The 20,067-nt window shown below is 40.1% G+C and overlaps 1 protein-coding gene across 4 annotated transcripts in view; it reads left to right on the top strand.

The window, feature by feature from the left end:
* Nucleotides 1-20,067, top strand: part of Adamts9 (ADAM metallopeptidase with thrombospondin type 1 motif 9) — a 182,128-nt gene that overhangs the window by 85,337 nt on the left and 76,724 nt on the right. For all 4 annotated transcript variants that reach the window (XM_008827120.3, XM_029560637.1, XM_029560638.1 and 1 more), the window contains 5 exons: nucleotides 1,548-1,652; nucleotides 1,815-1,982; nucleotides 2,984-3,253; nucleotides 6,605-6,766; nucleotides 9,503-9,679. In XM_008827120.3, the coding sequence (XP_008825342.1) occupies nucleotides 1,548-1,652; nucleotides 1,815-1,982; nucleotides 2,984-3,253; nucleotides 6,605-6,766; nucleotides 9,503-9,679 (882 nt within the window). The remainder of the gene's footprint in view (nucleotides 1-1,547; nucleotides 1,653-1,814; nucleotides 1,983-2,983; nucleotides 3,254-6,604; nucleotides 6,767-9,502; nucleotides 9,680-20,067) is intronic.

The raw sequence follows: 20,067 nt of genomic DNA, 5'->3' as shown, positions 1-20,067 counted from the left end.
ACAAAAATCAGTAAGTTTTTTGTTAGAATCAGTTGGCCATATGAAATTTGAAATAATTGCTTCAATATTACTTGTAAATCATTTGCTACACATCATTTAACTCAGTAAAGTTGAAAACTAAGTAGACAAACTCATATCTACATGTAATGTCTACGTGCTGGGCTCCTTCAGCATGTGTCATTTATGGATTAAAAAAAAACTACAAAAAGCAAATCTGCTGTTGATCATGTTATTGTTGCTTATCAAGTACTAACAAGAGTACTAACGTATATAATAATGCTTTTATTAATTTTTTATAATTTTATTAAAATGTTCAAGATGACAGAGTTGGGGGGACAAAAAGATAGCCCAGTTGGGAAAATGCTTGCTGCACAAACGTGACAAAATGAGTTCATATCCCCAGGAACCATATATCATGTGTCTGGACCCCCAGAAGTAAGTGGAGGGTGAGGGGGCAGAGGCAGGCACATTCCTGGAACTCAGCAAGTCTAGGCAATCAGTGAGATTCACATTGAGTGAAAGACCCTGTCTCAAAAAAATAAAGTTCAGAGTGATCAAGGAAGATATGTGATATCAGCCTCTGGCCACCACATGCACACACACACACACACACACACACACACACACACACACATGTTATTGGTCCCTAGGAAATATCAGTCATGACTTCTAACATGAGCATCAGGTGAAGACTTAGTGACCCCCTCAGAGATTCAAAGTGGGACTTCCCTCTATGTCATTCTATAGTGTCCATTTGGCCATAGGGTGTCTCCCATGCAGACAAATACTTTGCAAAAGTCCCTGTGACTCTCTTTGGACCACAGACAAAGGAAAATGAAAGGTCTGGAGCCAGGTAATAGTATCTTCACTCCATGTATAAAGTTTTACGGCAAGGAGACATCAGTTATGTTCAATATCAGGCTCTAGCACTTTGCACCATGTCTGCCAACTCTTAGGCATTTAATGGCCACATATTAAATCAAAGAGGAGTTGGCAACCTCTGAGGCTGGGAATGGTTATGAGCAGGTGTGTGCTTTTGTTTTCCTATCTGTAAATCTGAGACTATTACCCACACACAGCTGACTGAGCTCACTATAGCAACTTTCTGAGTGTTTGAGGGGTATTATAGGAATTCCAAGCGCTGCCTGCTGAAAACTCCTTTCATATCTAGATTTGACCTTCAGGGCCTTGGGTATTATCTTTAGGTTCCCTGGGAAAACGTGTTCATGATTAGCAAATTTTGATTAGGAAACTACCTGAACTATGAGAACACAATTTAGCCTTGAGAATCTATAAACATTAACAGTTAATAATTTTTAAATGTTAGCCTGCTCTTTCCAGGCATATGTACTGCTTTGAGATGTTTTCTGTCTTTTCCTATGAACAGGTGAACAAACATGGCTTTAACAATCATTAAGTAGATGTGCCCTCAGTTAAGGCCATTCAGAAAGTGATTCAGATTATATCCTATTTTCTTATATGCCATGACTGTTTCTTAATAAGTGTGCATTAACTCAAAAGTAACTGTTTTCCCCTTTCACACCTAGGACTGTGAATTATCATCATGTCACCCTCCCCTGCTGGCTCCAGAACCAAGGAGAAGTGCACACAGTGTGCCCAGGACCCAGTGGCGATTTGGGTCTTGGACTCCAGTAAGAAATGGACTGGGAGAAGTGGGAAGGTCTGGAGAGGAGACAGATGATCTCTAACTTGACTATAGAAAGTGGGCTAAGAAATTGTTTAAGAAACTGGCTTAAGAAACAGCAAGAAGCCATTTTAAACTACCCCTCTGTGTCATTTTACTCCAACACCAGTGCTCAGCCACTTGTGGAAAAGGTACCCGGATGAGATATGTCAGTTGTCGGGATGAGGATGGCTCTGTGGCTGATGAGAATGCTTGTGCTACCCTTCCTAAACCAGTGGCCAAGGAAGAATGTTCTGTGACACCCTGTGGGCAGTGGAAGGCCCTAGATTGGAGCTCTGTAAGTGTGAATTCTGGGTGGAAGGTAGCGGGGTAGAACTGGGGAAACAGTGGGATGGATAAAGAGTTGAAGGGTCCATAATGTGAGTGGGTAATAGTTCAGAATTGGACTTAGTTTGTGATTTAAATTATCCTCTTCCACATATGGGTATCTAGATAAGTATGAAAGAAATCTTAGTCAAATGTGCAAGGAATGCACATTAAAAAAAAGTTGAATCCATTTATATTCTGCTTGAGCACTGGTCTTGGGCTGATTGCAAATCTGTGTGCATTGAGTCCCATCAGTATATAGAAGGCTTATAAAGCCCCCAAAGTGACAGGGACAGGAAGAGTGTTGGGAAGCATTGCTCAAGCATTCTGTGATCCTTCAAAGGCAGGTGGCTCTTGGTTGCTACCAAGAGTGGGCAGGGAGGCCTTCCTCCAGTGCCCCCAGCCCAGTCTCATGAGCACACAGGCCCCAGCTGTTGACTTTTTATAAAAGTAAAGGAACCTTTCCTTCAGGCGGCTTATTATTGGCCCTGCAGTATTCCCAGAATACAGGAAGTATATCAGGATAGATGGGGGTGGGGGGCTGAGGAAAATAAAGATTAATATTTCAAGAAATCTCAAAATATATATGAGCCATGAGATGTGGAATCAAATAGAACCATGGAGAAATGCAGATCCTGCCACGTATTGGTTGCATAATTTTGAGCAATCTAGTTCAAAATTTTTGAGCTTCATTACATTAACCCTGACAAAGGAAGGTGACACTTTTCTTGGACAAGAGAGGTAAGGGTGGAAACAGAAGTGGGTGGAGTGGGATGTCTGTGAATAGTGAGTCGGCAGCATTTCTTGATGAACTGATACAGGATGGGAAAGAAAAGGAGCATTAAGGATAATTCTAGGACTTGTAGCTTGGTAACTGGGAATTTCGTGAGCTGCTTAAAGAATCATTCATCCAGGAACTTCAATCTGACCACCAAATGACCAGCCCTCTTTCTTTCTGAACATTCAACATAGTGCTCTGTGACATGTGGGCAAGGTAGGGCAACTCGGCAAGTGGCATGCGTCAACTACAATGACCATGTGATTGATCGGAGTGAGTGTGACCCGGATTATATCCCAGAGACCGACCAAGAATGTTTCATGTCACCATGCCCTCAACGGACCCCAAACAGTGGCTTAGCTTATCACCCATTCCAAAACGAGGACTTTCGCCCTAGGAGTGCCAGCCCTAGCCGCACCCATGTACTTGGAGGAAACCAGTGGAGAACTGGCCCCTGGGGAGCAGTGAGTATCCACGCTTCTTGCTTCTCTAACACCTGAGGTAGTGCCTGGAGGAAAACGGGCTAGAACTGCCTCTGAAGCATTTTTCCTTTGTAAGACTACCGACACACATTTGCATCATGTTGGGTGAAGATAATGGGTTCATCACAGTCCCAGGAAGATGCCCTTGGTGATACAGCCTCTTTTGAATCTAAATGCTGCTGTGATTGATTAGAAGAGGGGGTGTCACTGCTGGGTGACATTATCAGGTGGTCTCCTAGAAGGTATTGTGAAAGCCTTCTTGTCTGAACCTGGCGGCGGTGTGTGTGTTGGGGGGGGTGTTTAGAAAAGGAGTTCGTTTTTTAAAGATTTATTTATTTGTGCATGTGTGCGTGCGTGCGTGCGTGCGTGTGTGTGCGAGACAGCAGGCTTGTGAAGGACAGAGGACAGCTTGTGGGAGTTGATTTTCTTCTTCCACCATTTGGGTCTTTGGGATCTAATTAGGTTATCAGGCTCAGCAGCAAGTGCCTTAACAGGTGAAGGCATCTTGCCAGACTGAAAAGGAGTTTCGTTTATTTATTCATTTATTTTATTTTCTGTGTATGAGTATTTTGCCTGTATGTTATGCAATGCCCATGGAAGCCAGAAGAGGGCATGAATTCCCCTGGAACTGAAGTTATGGACAGTTGGGTGGTGTCATGTGGGTGTTGGGAACCAAATCCAGGCCTATGCAAGAGCAGCCAGTGCTTTTAACTGTGAAGTCATCTCTCTAGCCCTGCAAAGGAGTTTTTAATGGTGGTTCCATGTCCTCTGTGAGCCTGTTTCCTTGCCTGCAAAATAATAACAACATTAAGTCCTGTTTTCTTTGATTTCAAGAATTTTATAAATGAGATGATTCACTTAAAGCTTTGCACCTTACCTGCTATAGAATGATACCTAACAAATGTGGACAGTTATCTTTATTAAGATTGTTCTCTTTGTTTGTTTCTGTTCTTCTCTTTTCTCCTAAGTTAAATAAGGCTTAAGTTGGACAGTGTGCGTTTTGGGCATGTAGTCATATCTGACGTCCCTGGAGAGTGAAATTTGTTCATGCATCCTTGCATTTAATACGACAACTGTGTAAACACAACTTATAGCACTGAGCCCTCATTATATGAGGGTCATAAAGCTTGCAAGTGGCATGCATAATAAAGGAATGATACAAGATTGTATCATCAAAAGGAAACTTGGTAGCTAAAATCTATATTACAAGTCCATTTACAACACTGAAGGCCCTCCTTAGCATTTTAAATTCTGTTCCTCAAACTAATTAAATAATTGTTCCCAGTGTTTTTATTATATATTAATTTATTTGAGACTAAAGGAAAAAATATTCTTAGGTTTAGAGTAAGTGTACCAGAACCTTCAGAAAAGAGAATAGAATTTTTTTTTTTTTGTCTTTTTTGAGACAGGGTCTGCCTGTAGCCCCAGCTGTCCTGGAACTCACTATGTAGACCAGGCTGGCCTTGAACTCACAGAGAACCGCCTGCCTCTGCCCCCCAAGTGCTGGGATTAAAGGTGTGCACCACCACACCTGACAGGAATAGAATTTTTGTAAAAGAAAATACACTTAAATAATTCTCAGATGGAGCTAGTAGATCTGTTCTCCTGCTCTGTGGTTAAAAAGTGAAGATAGATAGGGACTGGAAAATTGGCACTGACTGCTCTTCCAGAGGACCTGGATTCAGTTCCCAGCACCTATGTGACAGCTAACAACAGTCCCTAACTCCAGGGAATCTGAGGACCTCTTCTGGCCTCCAAAGGCATTGCATGCACATGGTATACTTACATGCATGCAGGCAAAACACTCATTCACATAAAATAAAATATAAATAAATAGTTTAAAATATTTTAATGGAGCTACTAGGTAGGGCATATTTTTCTTTTTAAATTACATTTTTATCTGTTTATTTTTATGCATGTGCATGTTTGCAAGGAATCAAAGGATGACTCAAGGGAGTGAGTGCTGCCTTTCCACTCTATGAATCCTGGGGCTCAAACTCAGGTTATCAGCCTTGGTGGCAAGTGCCTTTACCTGCTGAGCCATTTAGCCATCACAAGAGTGCATTTTTCAGTCACTTGTAAATGGACCAGGAAAGGCAGGAAACAGCAGGAAGCTGTTCTTTCCCAGCACAGAAACTGAGCAGTAGTTAAATGCAATCAGCAACTAAAGAATTTCGCATCTTGAGATGGCTAAAGTTGGCTAGGAAGAAGCAAGGTCTGCCAGTATTTTAAAATAGCACTGTCAAGCTCAGGTTGGGTAGGAAGCATAAATCAGCTTTCAGAATTCACAAGTAGGATAGATTTGGTGGTGCCATGCTTGCAATCTCAGCACCCTAGAGTGTAAGACAAAAAAAAAAAAAGAAGAAGAAAGAAAAACATGGAACCTGCAACTAAAATCAAAACACTTAGCTTATTAATTGGAGAGAATTGCATTGCTTTGAGAACTGGATGGTCATTTTATGAGAGCCAGTTTCACAAGGATCATAGTGAAGGATGCTAGCAAACACACTGGGTTCAAGCTGTAAAGAATTTCTGGAGGGAGTGTGTGTACCTACACTCCAGCTGTAGGTACACACAAGAGCTATGACAAGAGTTTGTGGGAAATGAACTGAAATGCAAACACAGCAGCAGCCGTGCCAGAACATTCACCTGAAATGCAGCTGAAGGGAGAGTTGTTAAGATGGAGTTCAATTAAATTCATTGAAAACGTGAAAAACAAATAAAACATACCTTGCTACCGTTAGCCACTGAAATACATGTTCCTGTAAAGGGAGGGAAGGGACTAGTCACTTGTAGGAATAATATCTAAATGGCATTCCGTGGTGCCTTCATGGAGTCATTGAATGAGTTCACATGGAAGTTTGATTTCAACAACTGGCAATTCATTAAGCGTGTAATTCGACCTCTGTGTTGAAAGAGAATTCAAACATTGGCTCTAAATAAACTCTTGATATTTTGAAAAGAATTTCCACGTAAACTATGGCATCCATTGACACTTCTGTGCCTCTCAGAAATGTAGATAGGATGCAGGTGGACAGTAAATGGGGTTGCACTGGAGGTCTGTAGACTTTATCACTCATTAGGGCTTTATTGAACACCCATTGAGGGCCTGATGTGTGTGAAGCCTCCTCCACCCTCCAGGCATGTGAATACATGTGTACAGAGAGCAGCCCCTCCTCGGGGAAATGCCCCATTTCCCAACTACCTTTCTCCACCACATGTGAAGACTTAAGAGCAGTTTCTGTCATTTGTCTTGATCTTTCAAACAGCTGTTTTATGTCCGGGTGGAATGCACATGGAGCTGAGGATTAACTTGATGCCTGGTATGCTTAGTGTTCTAGTACCTGTGCTGGAGGGTCCCAGAGGCGAGTTGTGGTATGTCAGGATGAAAACGGATACACTGCCAGTGACTGTGTGGAGAGAATCAAACCTGACGAGCAAAGAGCCTGTGAATCTGGCCCTTGTCCCCAGTGGGCTTACGGCAGCTGGGGAGAGGTGAGTGCAAACCATTTGCTTGTCTGTCCTTTGACCAAAAGCACTGAGGAGTTATGCTGACTGGAAGCTACTTTTTCATATTTTATTTTACAGAAGAACTGGCTGTGGTAGAAGCTTCTAGATTTGAGATTTTATAGAAGCTTTAATTCTATACTATTTTCAAAATGTACTTATTACCAAAAGAGGACAGCTTGAAAATGTAGGGGAGGAAAATGAAGAAAGAATGTCCATAAATTCAGGTTTAACTTGTTTATTAGTTAACCTCTGGTGATTAAATCAGAGGTTACTTGTAAGTGATGGGAATTTTGTGTTAATTTAGTCCATGGGAGTCTCACCATCCTTGTTACAATTTTGTGTGCACTTGTTTCCATGGCAGAGTGCCTTCCAGTGTTTCCAATTTCTCATGGAACCAGGATGAAAGGCTGTTCTCCCTGCCCCAGGTGACATTAAGTGAATAATAAGAATATAAACTCCAGGGGCTGGAGAGATGGCTCAGCAGTTAAGAACAGTGGTTGTTATTGCAGAAGACCCGGGTTCAAATCCCAGCACCCACATGGCAGCTAACAACTGTCTGTAACTCCAGTCCCAGAGGATCTGACAGCCTCTTCTGACCTCTGTGGGCATTGCACAACATGGGTTCACTTACCTATATGCAGGCAATACATGCATACACATAAAAAAAAATAAAAAAAAAAAAGAATATAAACTCCAATAATGAAATTCTTTGTTACCTTTGCAGAGTTGCCTATTTTATCTGGTAAAGAGTAACACAGTGTTTGCAGTGCATAAAATCAGGTCACTTCCTGCCTATGACTCTTATCAGCTCTGTGATCTTGGCAAGTAACATAACTTTGCCCAATTTTCATATCACCACCTATAAATTGGAACAGTAACAGTACCACCTTCATGGTGTTTATGCTAGATGTGATAGTGCCTAGCAAATGACTAATATGTAGCCTTCAATCAATTAACTGATATGATAATGTAATAATAGCCTACATTGTTAAGATTGAGAATAATGATAAACATTGACAGTACTAGTGTTGGAAGTTCTAAGCTCCTATTATATTTACTAACAGGACTTACAGCATCTTATTTTGTGATAACCAAGAAAATGTCTGTAGGAAATGAACATACTTGAAGCTTGTTGAGTCGTTTCATCTTGGCTGTTTAATCAAATAGAGCCTGGTAATTAACACCTGGGAGACCCTAGTACCAAGAGGAAGAGAAAGATATACTAGATGACAGGCCCTTAGCCACATTCTTGTGTCTCATGGTCTCATACACGTAACCTAGTAGTCACAGGCCAGGGATATTTGTTGACTTTCACTGAGAGTTACATCATTCTGGACAGTGTTGCTGGGGGAGCGGGGTGGGGGGGCGGCCGGGGGGGGGTGTTAGGGATCTGAGACACATGTGCTGCAAATCTTCCCAAAACTCTGTGCTCGCTTCTGTCCTGTGGGACCCATGATTAGGCTTCTGTAATTGGACCCAAGCCAGTCAAGTAAACGCCTTTGCTGGGATCTTTCGGTCGTCATGGACTGACCCTTCCAAGAGCTGTGGGAGATCTGGCCTTGGCACAGCAGGGAAACTTAATGTCTCTGTTCCTGGATATGAGCTCAGTGCTGTTCAAGAAATACAACTCGTTCTTTTCTCACAAGTGTGACTCTTGCCAGGAGTCAGAACTTCAGTTAGCATTTCCACCATGCAGTTTATTCATCCTAAAGGCAAAACATAACTATCCTAAGATTTGGAAACAAAGTTAAATAGTTGAGCATCCTGATTAGACTCAAAGAATCAGTTCCTGACTACTTCATAAAAGTTGCTGGATCATACTGCCTGGTATATAACTCAGTAGTAACAAGCTGGACTCAATCCCCAGCAACATTTAAAAATACAATTTGCAGTTGGGTGTGGTTTCTTATCAAGAGGCTGTAGCAGGAGGCTCAAGAGTTTGAGACCAGTCTGGATTATAAGGCAGTCTAGACTACAGAGTGAAACTTTGTCTAAAGAGAGAGGGAGGGAGAGAGAGAGAGAGAGAGAGAGAGAGAGACCAGCCTAGCCTAGACTACAGAGTGAAACCTTGTCTAAAGAGAGAGAGAGGGAGAGGGAGAGGCGGGGGAGAGAGAGAGAGAGAGACCAGCCTAGCCTAGACTACAGAGTGAAACCTTGTCTCAGAAAGGAAAAGGTTAGGGGTACACACTAGGGAAGCAGACAGGAAGATCTCTGAGTTCAAGACCAGCCTGATCTACATAGTGAGACCCTGTCTCAAAAAAACAAAAAAGAAAGAGAAAGTCAATTGCCAGATCAGAGAATAAAACTGGATAAATCATTATCTTCTTTATTTAATATTAGGCAGTTTCCAGTTATTTGTTTGTTTATTTATTTATTTGGTTTTGTATACCTCAAAGAATTTTATCTTAACTACTTGTTAATGGATTGAGCTTAGGTTAACTCCTTAACCTTTAATATATGGGGCAAATAACTGTACTCTCTACTTGATAAAATGAGCTATATTACGATCCTTAGTACAGATGTAGAGGAAGCCCTCCCTGAGGGATGGATATCCTCCGTTCAAATCTGGGAACCATGGTATCATTGTTGGTAATTTGCCTTGGTTCTGTCTGCCACCCAATGCTGTAATAGAGAGTAGCCAAGAAGTTGCCTGTGGGGAAAGAAAATTCTTCATGGGCTCTTCACACAAAATAACTCCAGCCTTCTTTGTCCTTCTTCCAGTGTACCAAGCTGTGTGGTGGGGGCATGCGAACAAGACTGGTGATCTGTCAGCGGGCCAACGGTGACCGGTTCCCAGATTTGAGCTGTGAAGTTCTCGATAAACCTCCAGATCGTGAGCAGTGTAACACGCATGCTTGTCCACAAGATGCAGTGTGGAGTACTGGCCCTTGGAGCTCGGTACGGCCCTAACTCTTCATGTTTGTTACCCGAACTCTCTAATTAGGAGTATTCTGAGGCATTCTTTCATAATCAACAACTCATTAGAGCATTCTAGAAAATGTGCTATGAGTGGTCTGTTGTTTTCTTCCTATTGTAGGAAGAATTAGCATTGTATGACACTGCCAAAGTGACATTATAGAGTACATATACCTCATACAGGAATGGGTGCCGAGAAGCAGCTTCCTTTTCCTAGAAGAACTGTATGTTTGTACATTGATAATGATTACAACTCAGTAGCAGCCAGTCTTTGCTTTCTAAGCTGTGGTAACTCTGACTGTTGGAGCAAGATTCCTGCTTATTGAGGCCAATGAGATTTTTCTCTTCAGTGACTATAATTTGCCTCCATGTCACTTGGGTTTACCTTGACATAATCACCATAAAGTCTGTGTCCACCAAACAGACTAGTCATTTTGGAAATACAAATGACCAGCAGAGTAGTCATTGATCTGGCTGGTACCTTTCATGGTATCTGAAACTTCTTTCCTCCCCGGACAGGAAGGCAGTCTGAGACTGGTTTTTGCTTTGGTTCTAGTTTCCCTTTGCTAACTGCTTAGCCAGCAACTGGCATTGTGAGACAGGTTTGCCAACGTAAATACTAAACAAACTTCTGGGGCAGCTCTTGGCAAACAGCTCTTGGCAAAACAAATGACTTGGCTAAGCTGGGACATAAGTTACAGAGCCAGTAGGACTATTGCACCTAAGTAGAGTAAATATTCCTATAAATGTATTAATTGCAGTGAAGATGAATTTAGTATTATATAAAGTCATATCCGAAAGTCCTTTGTATTCATTTTGGTTCTGGGAAGATTTTAATCATTCCTAGTAACAGCTGAAGAGCAGATTAACTGACATGATTGGTACCCATTGTGCTTCCAAAGTTAGGGATTCAGCATCTGTGGTCATATGTGCAAGTGTAGGTCTTCAACCTGCTGTACCATTTGAATGGAGTAGAAACCTGATGTGGAGATAGCCCAATGGCACTCCAGTTGGGCCACAGGATCTTCTTCAAGAGTTTAAGAAATGTTACACTGTCACATTTGCAGTTCCCTGGGGGTATTTTGTCCACAATTCTGGTACCCTCTCTAGATCAGTACTTTGAAGAAGACTTGAGATAACTTTAGGACACCAAGGATATACTTTGAGAGGCCCAACTTCCTTCACTGACCTGCAAATAGTGCTGTTCATGAAATTTCCCTTCTCAAGCCCCTGGCATGTTCACCCTGTTCACCAACAACACCAGAATTAAGTTTGAGAAATCCTTTAAGTCTCTCAAAAGTGGTATCTCACTAATTCTGAATAAAATTATTAGCCTTTTGTGAGACTTTCACCAGCCTCCTTATTATATACTATTGTGGTTTGGTGAAAAATAGAAATCTGTTTTCCTTTTCCAGGTTTAGCTCCTTAGATTATCCTATATTTTTCTAGAATAAAATTGCTTAGGAAGATGAAAATATAGTCCTAGAGAGTTATAAATATATGGCTGGGATGTCTGTGTACATATATGTATATGTGTATATATATATACACACAGACATATATACACACATACGTGTGTCTATAAAGATAGTCACATACATGCTTATTTCTCTTCCTTGAGTATTCTTTCAGTGTAGCTTAATATTTTTGCCCAGGATCACCACCCCCCCTACTGAAATTTTAATAGCTTAAATTTTAAAATAGAAGCTACTAATTTTAGCTAAAGACATGAAGCATATTTAATATAGCTGTCCTTCTTGGCTGCATTCAGTTTTCTAAAATATAAGAGAGATGAAGGGAGAGAGTAAAATTTCGGTGTTCTAGTATACACAGACTGTGGATTTAAATGCTGGCTTTACTACCTATGTGATTTCATTGTTTCCTTCATAAAGTAATCGTTAGCTGAACATATATTTAAATGCCTCTACAGTCTTAAGACCAAGGCTTCGTCTACAAAGCTTTTAGATTGTTATTTTTTTAAAAAAAAGAAAAGCTAAATTAAAAGCATTTTGTTTAATTAGATCATTTATAATATATTGATATCCGTGTGTGTGTGTGTGTGTGTGTGTGTGTGTGTGTGTATGTGTGTGTGTGTGTGGAGAGAGCAATCTTTCAGACTCTTACTGCAGGACTTTGATTTTAATTTTATGTTTATTTCCATGGATACTTTGGTATAATGTCTTGGTAATTCTAAATTTCAGCATACCTCAGTGAATTGTGTTCATAGCCACGAAGTCCCTTCTATGGTGCTTTATCATTATAACTACACTGAAATTAACAGTAAAACAAACAAATAAAAAGTGCATTTGAGGTGCTAATATATTGCTTCCAACAGAAAGCAGCTGAGATTGATTATAGGCCAGGGATAGCAATGAATCCTTTAGCGTCTTGCTTTTTGCCCCCAATGACCCACACATGTAGATACTGCCCCTTTAAAGAGAAATTACTGCTGTGTGACACAGCCAAGGTAAAGTGGAGATAGCCTGCCTCCTTCAACACAGTTAGGAAGAAGCAGTGTTTAGGCAAGAACCCCCAAACTTCCGAAGTCTCTAGAATGAAGTTTCTTTGAACTTCAGGGTCAAGTAAGAAAAGAAAACACATTGATTAAGAAAAAAGAAATCTTGCAAAAATTTAACCTTTTCTGTCTTTTTAAAAATAATGCTCTTGGCCTTTGGTACTATTGTGTTTGTGGAACAATGTTCTTCAGCTCCCTTAAACTCTTGAACCAGTCCCAGAAGCACATGAGGCAATGAATATACTTATCCATATAGCAAGGGGGGCAAATTAGAAAAAAAAAAAAAAAAAAATGGGGGAAAAATAAAAAAAAAAAAAAAAAAAAAAAAACCAACTCTGTGTTATCAAGGCAGAACAGGGAGCATCTTACAAGTCAGGAATGTTCTAGAGTGAGCAAATGAGCAAATTCATCTAGAGGAAGAAAGCTAGTCTGTGCCACACACCAGGGTCATTGGCTGCCGTTCTCCTGGCATCCTCCTGGATCTGTTTACTGAGCATCTTAGCTATGGCGGTTCTTCTCTGGAGAAATTGCTTGTTTGGGTTTTTCACGACAACTCTAAAAGTGTTCTCTGAGCCTCGCTTTCGGTTAACGCTTGCAGACCTGCATAATGAGAATTTATGGACTCAGAAAGGAACTGTGCTTTTGTTTTCCGCCTGGCCAACTTAAGAATTTGTGTCTACCTCGTTTTCATGTCAGAGTTTTCAGTTTCTATAGGTAGGAAGAGAAAATGTTTGATGTTGGTATTTTATGACCTCACTGTATCTGTTACTAGAAAAAAATAGATAAATATTGTAAACATTACAACCATTTTTTTCTGAAAATAGTTTTAAGGAATGCCTCTAGGTATTTCCAAATATTTCGAGTGGTACAGATTTCTGTGTTTATATAATAAAGCATATTTATTTTTCCATGTTATTTAATTTTATAAGCAATGTTTTAAAAATCAGTGTATATGAGCAAACCGTAAAGGCAAATAGGCTATGTGAATTAGAAATGAATGTATTTGTTTCTCTTGGTTTTAAAAAGATACATTTTAATTTTGTAAATTCTCTCCATCCTGTCACCCTCTCCCAAACCTGAGTAGCCAAGTGTTAAACTTCATGTAATGAAATAGTTTAAAGTGCACATTTTAAAAGGTTACTTAAAAAATTCCAAACTAGTTATCATTAGTTCTATAAACAAAAATATATGAGGCTAAACATTTTGTTGGTATCTTTTTCTTTTCTAATATTGTTGTCCTGGTTTATTGAGTCTCGGCTATGAAATATAAATGCTCTGTTTATTGAATTTGAAGATAATGGTAAACCATAGTCAGAAAACAACAACAACAAAAAGTGATTAGAAGAAACAGTTCCGAACACATAAGGGAAGCTGGGACCAGGAAAACCAAACAACTAATGCATGTAAATATGATTATACCTTATTCTTTGTATTCAGATAGCTGCAAATGACATTTGTCAACTTTGTTATTTGTTTTCCTTCAGAAACATTTCAGAAAGAATTTATCATCGAAGAAAAATAAAATACTATAGCAATAAAGTTGGACGTTGGAAACTTTCAAGACAGCCCCCCTCCCCCCGCAAAAGATATGTAGATAGCCAGATAGCAGTAGCTCCTTCTGTCACTGGTGACTGGGCTTCTCTCTCATCTTAACCTGTACAGTGAAATTTATACATGAAAGATCCAAACAAAGGGGCTGCTCTTGTGAGGTACAGGTTTTTAAAACTGAGAGGCAAAATAACATTTCAAAGCAGATGATGATAGCAAAGGTCAACTTTACTAAGCATTTACAGTGTCCCATACCATATTAAATACACACAATCCCAGCCTTCCTACACTCCCATGAGGTAGGTGCTGTTAGCAGTTCCCTGCATGGTATAATGATCTGCTTTAGTGACAAGATCTCTCATATCATGGGCTATTAATCATATCTGGGAAGAAAGAAAACAGACTATATTCAGAATGAAGTTTGAGGATCCTCAATAAAAGAGATGCTTAAAAATCAAACATCATCCAGCCTCCACAGTGTTGAGCTAATTCTGACATTGTACAATTAATTCCAACAACAAAAAATCCCAAATCATTACTGCTATTGACAAAATCCCTATAACCAGCAGTAGGGAAGCTTCATATAACTAAAGTTAGGTACTGGCAAAACATTCCTCTCTTTTATGTTAAAGATTCAATTTTGGCCAGACAAGGGTGATGATGCAAAGTTTTTCAACTATGAAAAAAATCCAATTAAATCTAAATTTTAAGTGATGTTTTTACTAAAGTGAAGATGTGCCTTAATTAAGCATATTTCCTCACTATGTAACTCTGTCAGTGTGGTGTATAAAAGATAGATATTTTTGTTTGTTTTGAAGCAACATCTTGCTATAGCACAGGCTGACCTTGAACTCCTTCCTAATCCTCCCATCTCAACCTCCTTGAGTGCTGGATAGTTTTTTGGTTTGGTTTGGTTTTGTCTTTTTTTGGGGGGGTGGTTGTTTGTTGTTTTTTTTTTTAATCAAAGGAATATGACATTTAAAAATCACAGCATTTTTTCTGAGCTCATTGTAGAATAAAACTCTATTTAAAAAAAAAAAAAAAAAACTCATCTCCAGTGTGTTTAGAGTAATCAAAATGGTTGCTTGCATCTATTTGTTAAAACAGACTTTAAATATTTTTTTCTAGTATTTAAGGTGGTTGTATACCTAGAGCAGACTCTATTCGTGCATTTTGGTGGCTATTGTTGCGGCTTAGCAGATTTCTGTTTTTATGAGTTTAAAAGTCCAAAGTGGGGAGGAGGCACAAGAGCAGGAGGGTTGTTACGCTCAGGGGAGACTGTGTTCTCTGCCTGACTCTAAATTGTTCTTCTGACATGGAAAGGGGTGGAAACACTGGAATGTGGAGGGAGAGGGTACTGCCCAGGGTAATAGGCTTGGAGGGAATCCTGAATTAGCAAAGCCATTTCTAGAAGACTTGTCTTGGGGAAAGATGTAAAGGAATAAAAACCTGGATCTCATTCCCTTCCAAGTAAAAGCCATTCACTTCCCAACAAATCCTTTCAAATTGCCTACTGTAGGTCAGGTTCTGTACTATGATTTATAAAGGACAAATGGGAAATTTTAGCATGAAAAGAAGAAGCTACACTCATGTAATTAAAGAACTGAAACTTCTTTTTCTGGCAGCCCCACCACCATAAAAATAAAAATACCAATTTCTACTAGGGTCTGTGGCTTCATTGTTGCTGACTTTAGTCAATAAATAAAAATTAGCAATCCTATCTCTTTTAGATGTGCAGTTGCTCGATTGTTTTTAATCGAATGCCCCAGACTGTGGGGACACAACACTGTCTTATAAAGCTTCTCTCATAGAATATGCTTCTACTCACTGTTACATTAGAACCCAAATGCAGCCGATTGGTCTGAGACCCAAGATCAGTGGAGGACCTGACTTTCTGCCTTCTTGCCAGGACCAAGGGGTTCCTCACATGGGGAAATTGTGATCTCAAGGCATGGGTTCCCTTTTGTTATTTAATAGACTCCAATAAAAAGTTCTGGAACATGTGGGCTACCACACCATCTTCTTTGTTTCTTGTTGTTTCCTTTCAAGTGGGATGATTGTTACAAATAGTTTCAAAGACCAAAACTTCCCTTTCCAGAAATTTATGAAAGAGAAGATTGGCAGCTAAGTGTGTGCAGGTGGTAGTGAGGAAGATAACCCACATAGGCCTAACCTAGAAGCCCATCATTTTTGTCAAGATCTGCATCCCATCCCTCCTTTAAGGAAGAAGCTGTGCCTTCATCCATGGTCTGCTGACTCCCTGCAGTGATGGAAATACTCTGTATCTTCAGTTTCCAATATGGAAGTCATTCCTAACATGTTGTCAGTACTAAGCACTTAAACAGGGCCTGGTGGCACATACCTTTAATCCCAGCACTTGGAAGGCAGACAGGCAGGTGACTCTCTGGGAGATTAAGTCCAGCCTGATCTACTGGGGCTACAGGGAGACCCTGTCTCAAAAAACAAACAAAACAAAACTACAAAAGAAAACAACAACCAACAAATAAAAAACAAAAGGGTTAAAGCTATAGTTCAGTGGTAGGGCATTTGCTGTCTGGCCTGAGACCCTAGATCCTCTTCCCATACCACCCAAAACAAACCTCTAAATATTTAAAATGTGGATAAGGAACAGGAAACTGCATTTGAAAAAAATCATTAATTTATAAATTTACTGATGATCGTTAACCTACTGTAGCTGGTGGCTACCATATTGGAAGGACAACCAGACAACAATGTGTCCTTAGGGATTAGTTATAAACTTGCCCAAAAAATCAAACATAAAAATAAACTCTAGAGAAAAGTCCTGTGTCAGCCTGAGAGGTCTCTGTATAAGATGTCTCCAATAATTAGCATTCTTGTAGTGATTTGTGCCTTTGTTTTACAAACTTCCAGTGGGCCACAGCTGGGCATTAGAAAACACAGGATAGTGTAAAGACAAGCTATCAGAACCAGCTGTCTTGAGAGAGCTAACTCCAGCTTCTCATTGTGAAAGCAGCTGTTAAAACAAATGCTTCTCTTCTGCATCTTAGCGTTCAAGTTCATCTTGGCAGTAAGTTCACTTAAGGAGAAAGATGTTTATGTGTGCAGTAGGTTGAAAGGGCAAGACCTGACTGATGCTTTTCAAGAGAAGGCAAAAATGGAAAGCACCAGGTAGCCACCTTGTAGAATCTGGAATTCCAAGAGATCATTGTCTCTTTGAAGGAAAAACTCTGGGAAGGCAGCTTTTCATATTCACTGAACCCAGTGGGTGACACTGAGCAGATTAGCTTCGCAAGACTCCATTTCAAAGACCATCTCAGAAGAATCAGAGCTGTAGCAGTGTCTCCTCCATTACCTTCATTGTCTTTTGTTGTTGCAAGCTTCATCCTGTGCAGTGTTAAGAAAACCTTGATGGGTCCATTCACAGTCATGATGGCTACTGAAGCCCCCCAGAAGTTTCAGTGTATGCAACAGCATTCCATGCAAATTGACTCATGAGGCCATCAATTAATTCTCTTTTTCAGTGGCCAGACAGAAAATCCACCCAACTCCACCACTCCCCTCCCCACATATAGACGAGTTTTTGTTTTGTTTTGTTTTTTTTGTTTTTTTTAGGACATCATCATGAATTAAGATGCGTGGGGCAGGTAGGCTGCTTTAGAAGTGGTTATCAGTCTATTACACTTATACTCAAATCACCTAAGCACCAAAACAAGAAAGAATTCAAGCAACTCCCCCCTAAGCCTCTTCTGAAATAACTTAAAAATAAAAGAGCAAATAAATCAAAACTGTTATCCAGGAGGGAACTGATGTCTTAATTAATTATTCAGGAAAAGACAAAATGATCATGGCCCATATGTAGACAAGGAGAATCAAGTGTGGCAATTGGTGGAATCTAGGTGCAGGGATCAAGGGAGATGTTAATGTGGGCAGTTAGGGGAGTCGGAAGGACTCTAGAAGAGGAACTGAGGGAGATGTTTGTAAGGTTTTTACAGTTTTTCTGTAAATTTTGAAATTTTACAAAATGTTATTCTTAAACACTTATTTAAATAAATATGATCATAATGTGTGTTTTCCTTCATAAGGGAAGAGAGAGTAAATAAGGGTTTATTTTAGAGAGTTGTTTGTATCCGCACTTTATTCCTGTGACGTGAGGAGAACGTGTTGTCTCTCCCCTGAACCCCAGCAGAGATAGTCTGCCCTTTTTTTTACTGGACTCTTTCCTGCTCTCTTTATCATCACATTGCTCCTCCTGCCCTTCACAATTGAGATGAAAGGCCTCTGGGCCTCTGAGCCTCTGAGAATAATGTGTTTTATGCCTCCCCTTTCCCAGGGAAATCCCAGCTTCCTTTCAATACAACACCTGGGCTTAAATTCCGAAAAATAACTGGTCATATTCATTGTCCCCATTTTAAAAATCTACCCATACCCAAAGTCGAAATTCCTTTGAAACAAAAGGCTTTTTCTAAAAATGCATGCTGTTTGTTTTCTTTGCGCTTAGTCAAAAGCTTTCACCCAGCCAGTTTACTATTCCTGCAGTGTGTACAGGAATCATTGATGAAGTCATATTTCCTTCTCCACAGTTGTCCTTGAATCAGGCATGACATATCTAGGAACCCTTTAGGTGGCCAGTCACCAACCAACATGTCAGGGAGGAAGTGCTGTCCCCAAGAGCCTGTTTGTTCATTGTGATGGGGATCCTTGTTGCTTGTGCTGGGATTGATTTCATGTCGTACACATCACGTTCTTTATAGAACAAGGCTCTCCAACTTGTTAGCCTAAGTCCCTGATGTTGCTGCAGTGATATCCAGGTGGCTCTCTGTAACTTGCATTGATCAGGAACTTCCCTGTGCCCCATCCCCACTACACTCATTCAAATCAATCCGGTTCCACAACTTGAAGGACTTTCCAAGCGCCTCAGGGTCACTCAGTGATTCTCACTTATGAGTAAATTTTTATTCTCCCAGTGAACTTAAGCAAAGTCTGAAGACAGTTTTTGTAGTTACTCATGGGAGTGGAGGTGCTCCTGGCATCTAGCTGTTCCAGAAGAGGAATGTTATTAGTCATCCAATGAAGAACAGGATAGACTCCAACAAAATTTCACCTCACTCCAAAGCTCAAAATAATGCCAAAGTCGAGAGGTCTTGTTAGGAAAGGAGGCATTCCCTTCAAAGTCAAAGCTGAAAGTCATAGTCACAAGCTCTGTGGAATGAGGGAGAGGCTATTAGAAACTCCTCTCTAGAGAGTTGATGTTCCTGTAAAGCATCATTGTGAGATCCTAGAAAGTAATCATTGTCTGTCTGTGCACTGATATTGCCCAATATGAACATGAGACATTCTGCATAGCAGTACTGGTGTAAGTGATCAGCTTCTTGAAAACATAGTATAAGCGTAGGTGCACTATTCCTCAGAGTGTTCAGGATTTTGTTTGATATTGTTCTTATGTTTGGTTTTTTCAATTGGACGTTTAAACATAATTTCCTTCATCAATGGTAGAATTTTGCATCCATGTAGGAGTCCAACAATATCTAGCCACTGGTCAGGTTTGAATGTCAGAGTTCAATATTTATTTAGGTTGCTACTTGGGAAACTTTTTCAAAAATAAGTTTAATTCTAGTGAATTTTCTCACCTGGGAAATAGGGAACCACAATTCTGATTGGGAACTAAGCTAGTAGTGCGTAAAACATTCTACACATTTCAATAAGTAGGAATCAGGCTTTCCCCAACTTGGTACTGCTGACATTTGAGATCAGATAACTCCTCACTGGCTGACATCCTTCTGAGCACCCTTGGCCTCTACCTACTAGGTGCCTATAGCATACTCTCTACATTGTGACAACCAAGCATGTCTTCACACATCATCAAATATCCTGGGCTGGATGAGAACAAGAATATTACCTGCCCCACAGTTCAATTGATTTCTCACTGCAGAGTTTGACTTTTCATATTCTTTTAGGCATTGGGTTAGTGATCTGTAACATTTGATATCAAATCCCTGTTTCTAAGTCAAAGAAGTCTTTGAGGTTATAAAATTGTTCCCTTTTTTATCTCCAGGAAGAGAAATAGTTATTTTGTACAAATTACCAGGTTTTCATAGTTGTGTGATGTGGGGTATCTGTTATTTCTCTGCCAGTTTTTAATCCATCGGAGGAAACTGTTCATAGGCTCAGCTCCATCATATAGCATTGACTTGACTCTTTTCTGAGTTCCATTTCATCATATCATCACTTCTTTCTCTTTGCAGATTATTCCTGCTTTGGCAGATGGCAAATGCTACATATTAATCAATTCCAACCCCCATGCCACATACACCCACATACACATGCC

Source organism: Nannospalax galili, unplaced genomic scaffold (assembly GCF_000622305.1).
Source record: "Nannospalax galili isolate Female #2095 unplaced genomic scaffold, S.galili_v1.0 scaffold1051, whole genome shotgun sequence".
Lineage (NCBI taxonomy): Eukaryota > Metazoa > Chordata > Mammalia > Rodentia > Spalacidae > Nannospalax > Nannospalax galili.
The sequence above is the reverse complement of the archived record's forward strand: the minus strand, read 5'-3'. Positions and strand labels throughout refer to the sequence as shown.